We start from the raw sequence: 3,610 nt of genomic DNA on the forward strand, positions 1-3,610 counted from the left end.
GACTAAATGTCTTTACGACATTGTTCTTTGGCTCAGAGTTTTCACATGTTAGCACTTGCTAAGTATTTGTAACTGAACATAGTGGATGCGATGGAAAGGATAATAGTACTGCGGTAGTGCCACAAAATGTCGAGAACAAAAAATTGCAGGGTTTAGACTAAAGAACATCCTTTGGTGTGCCATGAATAATTATCAAACCACACATGCATAAAGAGTAACTTCTAGTTCTAGCTTAAGTGTACCTGTCATGCAGAACCTGATCCTGAAAACATTTTTTCCTTCAGAGGGCATGATGATAAAGTGCTTGATTTTGCCAAAAATCTTCTGCTTCCTATTGCAATTTCAACGACAACAAAACCATATCACAGCCCACACTTCATCAGAAACAAAACAATTGACAAGTAAACTAACACCAAAGCTTATAATAAACCCAGGGCAACACATGATACCACGTAGTAGCTCTGTTACAAAACTGTCTCCTCTTCTTTCCTCTAAATCTCCTCTCCCTCTTAATAATAAGAAAGAAACAAAGACCTATCTAGGCCTGGGACTGCGCCTGAGATGCGCCACCTAGAGCTGGGAAGTCGGCCTCTGTGATCACCACTTTATCCTCCTCCTTTGGCTTGGGAGCTTGCCTCTGCCGGTAGTTGCCGCCCTGGTGGTATCCGCCATTGCCCCGCCCACTGTTGTAGTACCCACCCCGGTAACCATTGTAGCCATCCTGGTGCTGCTGGTAACCGTTGCTCCGGCCACCATTGTACCGGCCTTGCTCCTGGCGGTTGCCATTGTAGGCATCCCTGCGCTCCTGGTAACCACCATTGCCCCGGCCACCACCATTGTACCTGCCTTGCTCCCGGCGGTCGCCATTGCAGGCATCCCTGCGCTCCTGGTAGTACCCACCCTGCTGATCCCAGCGCTCGCCATTGTACCCATCCTGGCGCTCCTGGTACCTGCCGCTGCCCCTGCCGCTATTGTACCCACCTTGCTGGTAAGTGGTAGCCGCCTTGCCGGCGCTCGCCATTGTAACCCTCACCCCTCCTTGGGGCGCCACTGTCGTTGGCGTTGGCCTTGGCCTCGGCGTTGTGGAACACGATGGAGTTATGGCCGCGGCCAGCGTTGTAGACCCGGCACTCAGAGCTGCTGTCACGGTTGCTACAGCCATTGTAAGCACCGTTGCCACGGCCTCCCCTGTAGCCGCCATTTTGAGGGCGCCTCGGTGGGGTAGGAGGCACGTACTCTGAACCATCCTCTGGCTTCAGGTACTCCTGGATGCTGATAGCCTGCAGCAAAAAGCAGCAGTAAGGATCACACTGTCACTAACAAGCGCAATACAAATTAAACAGCACTGAAGTAGTGATCGTACATTCTAAGGACATGCCTAGATTTCAGAAGATGGTTCAGTAAGGTAAAACATGCCCCTTTCATATCTCAGCATCAAAATTCAAAATGCATATTGTTGGAAGACTAAAAAGTTGTAACAAAAAAAGATAAGTTAATTTCACTACCTTGAGAGGCTTGGCTTCCTTTGCAGCAGCCTCCTTTGCCTTGCGAACATTTTCCGCCTTCAATTTAGCATCATGCTCAATCTTCTTCTTCTCTAAGAGCTGGAGACCCTCAAAATCTACAGCAGCAGCCCTCCTCTCCTCAGGTTTAGAGGCCTCCTGGGACTTCTTCTTTTCTTGCATCTTCTCATATTCTTCAAGGGCAATCACCTGCTCCAAATTAGCACATCACTAAAAAGCTTGAAAAACAGAGCAAAGGGTCTGTACGTGAGGCAAGTATCCGCAAGTGTAGAAAAGTACAATTTTCTCTTGTTCAATGGGAGCCTCCTGCTCTTCCTGAGCAGTCTCATTAGGAGCATCCCCATCAGAGTCTTCCTTCTTAGGCTTTTGCTTCTTCAGCTCCCTCTTGACAGAGCACTGAGACACTTGGTCTTATTGGTCTTATCCTTCTTCTAGGCTCCCTCATTATCAGCACCTTCTCCCCCTGGCTTCCTTTCGGCACCCTCTCCCTCTTCTTAGAATCATCTTTTTGCACATCCTTGTATCAGTTTCAAACATCAATGAGGTTAACTTGAAGGATAATGGTTACGTTTCACAACAAAGCAAGGAAAACTTGTACAATAACCAACAGAAAATAAAAGGTCAAGGCTCGGTGGAAGATACCCTGTAGACTTGTCAGATTCAGAGGCAGGGACGGCTTCAACAACATTCTGAGCAGGGGCTTCCACCTGCTTTTCCTCAGCAGCAGGCTCCACCTTCCCTTCAGACTTCTGATCAACATCAGAAGCAGACACAGAGGATGGCTTACTCTTAGGCCTGTACTGCAGGTTCTCCCTCCTGTACTGTCTGTCATCCCTGCCGCTGCCATTGCGGTGGCAGAGATCCTCAGAGAGCGGAAAATACCTCTGTCAAACCCTTGAGTCAATCACTCACAATAAATCCAAAAAAGAAACAAAGATGAAGTCTGAAAAGACCCAACATTTACTAGCTCAATTCCATTCGCAAAAAGAACGCAGAGAGGTTCCCCTATTGCAGAAATAAGCACCGGATGGAAGAAAAGGAAATTAAAGGAACATCTAACAGAAAATGCCATCTTTTATGGGCATCAATTATTACAGTATAGTGGCATATGTGCAGTAAAATCTGCATTTTTTGTTCTAGTATATGGCTTCCTAAGCCAATTTTGCTAAAACTCTACGTGAGTTCAACAAAGTCCTACGGGACAGGGCTAATATAAAACCTAAACTACTCATGCAGTCGGTCCTCTGGAACTCTTCCACTCCGGTGTTGGGTCGATCCTCCTCGTTGACGCGCCAGCACTGCATAAGAATCATGGAAAGAAAATGTTAGGAGAGAGAATTGCGGGATCGAAGCTACAAGAAGTGGGGATTTCGCTCGAGCAGGAACCCTAGTTGAGACCCCCAAAGAAAGAAAGAAAGAAAGAAAGAAAGAAAGAAAGAAAGAGGAAGAAAGCGGTGGATTGGGGGGGTGGGGGGACTCACCACTAGTTCTTCCGAAGCTTGATATGCGCATGGCGGCGACCTTTCTTTGCTTGCTCACCGGCAATCCGCTCCTCCGCCTGGCGCTGCAGCATCTCGAATCGCCTCTCCCGGCAGCGCGACGCGTGCTCGAAGATGAGGGCGACGGTGACCCCGCTCTCCTCCCAGCCGCAGAGGGGGCAGCGTCCCGTCGTCGTCCACCCCGAATCGCTCGGCCAAGGGGCCGCGGTCGAGGAGGAAGACGCCCTCTCCATCGATCCTGCTCCTGCGGTCGAGATCTAGCGACAGGATGTTTTGCGCGCAAGCCCTCTTTCTGTTTCTCGGGGGCTCTCGGGGGTAGAATGCAGATTACGCGGTTCTAAGGGGCCTCCCTTTTATAGCCCAACGTACGTTTTCTTCCAGGTCGGCTTTTCCCTGGTTGAGAAAAAAAAATGTAACGGGGTTTCTTCTGTATTTGTTTTCTACTCCCTCCACACCAAAATATAAAAAATTGGCTAAAAATATAGCCTGCATCAGCATATAATACGTGTTCAAGCCACACTTTTGACTGTATAAGATCTTGTTCATATAGGCAGTCGGTGATCCATAGTAGACCCTGTGTAGTAGGAA

At 48.5% G+C, this 3,610-nt stretch overlaps 1 protein-coding gene across 2 annotated transcripts; it reads right to left on the reverse strand.

Annotated features, from left to right (window-relative positions):
- Positions 1–402: 402 nt before the first annotated feature.
- On the reverse strand, positions 403–3,329 carry LOC123070708 (ATP-dependent RNA helicase laf-1). Of its 2 annotated transcripts, XM_044494004.1 has the most exons (5): positions 3,005–3,325; positions 2,166–2,821; positions 1,803–2,040; positions 1,506–1,712; positions 403–1,280 (listed from the first exon to the last, which is right to left on the reverse strand). In XM_044494004.1, the coding sequence occupies exons 4-5, from the start codon at positions 1,683–1,685 to the stop codon at positions 969–971; spliced, it is 492 nt and encodes a 163-aa protein (XP_044349939.1). In that variant the 5' UTR covers positions 1,686–1,712; positions 1,803–2,040; positions 2,166–2,821; positions 3,005–3,325; the 3' UTR covers positions 403–968. The 2 variants fall into 2 exon arrangements, with proteins under 2 accessions (XP_044349939.1, XP_044349938.1); XM_044494003.1 differs by having other exon boundaries at positions 1,803–2,821; positions 3,005–3,329.
- Between the last annotated feature and the right edge of the window lie 281 nt (positions 3,330–3,610).

This window comes from Triticum aestivum, chromosome 3B (genome assembly GCF_018294505.1).
Source record: "Triticum aestivum cultivar Chinese Spring chromosome 3B, IWGSC CS RefSeq v2.1, whole genome shotgun sequence".
NCBI lineage: Eukaryota > Viridiplantae > Streptophyta > Magnoliopsida > Poales > Poaceae > Triticum > Triticum aestivum.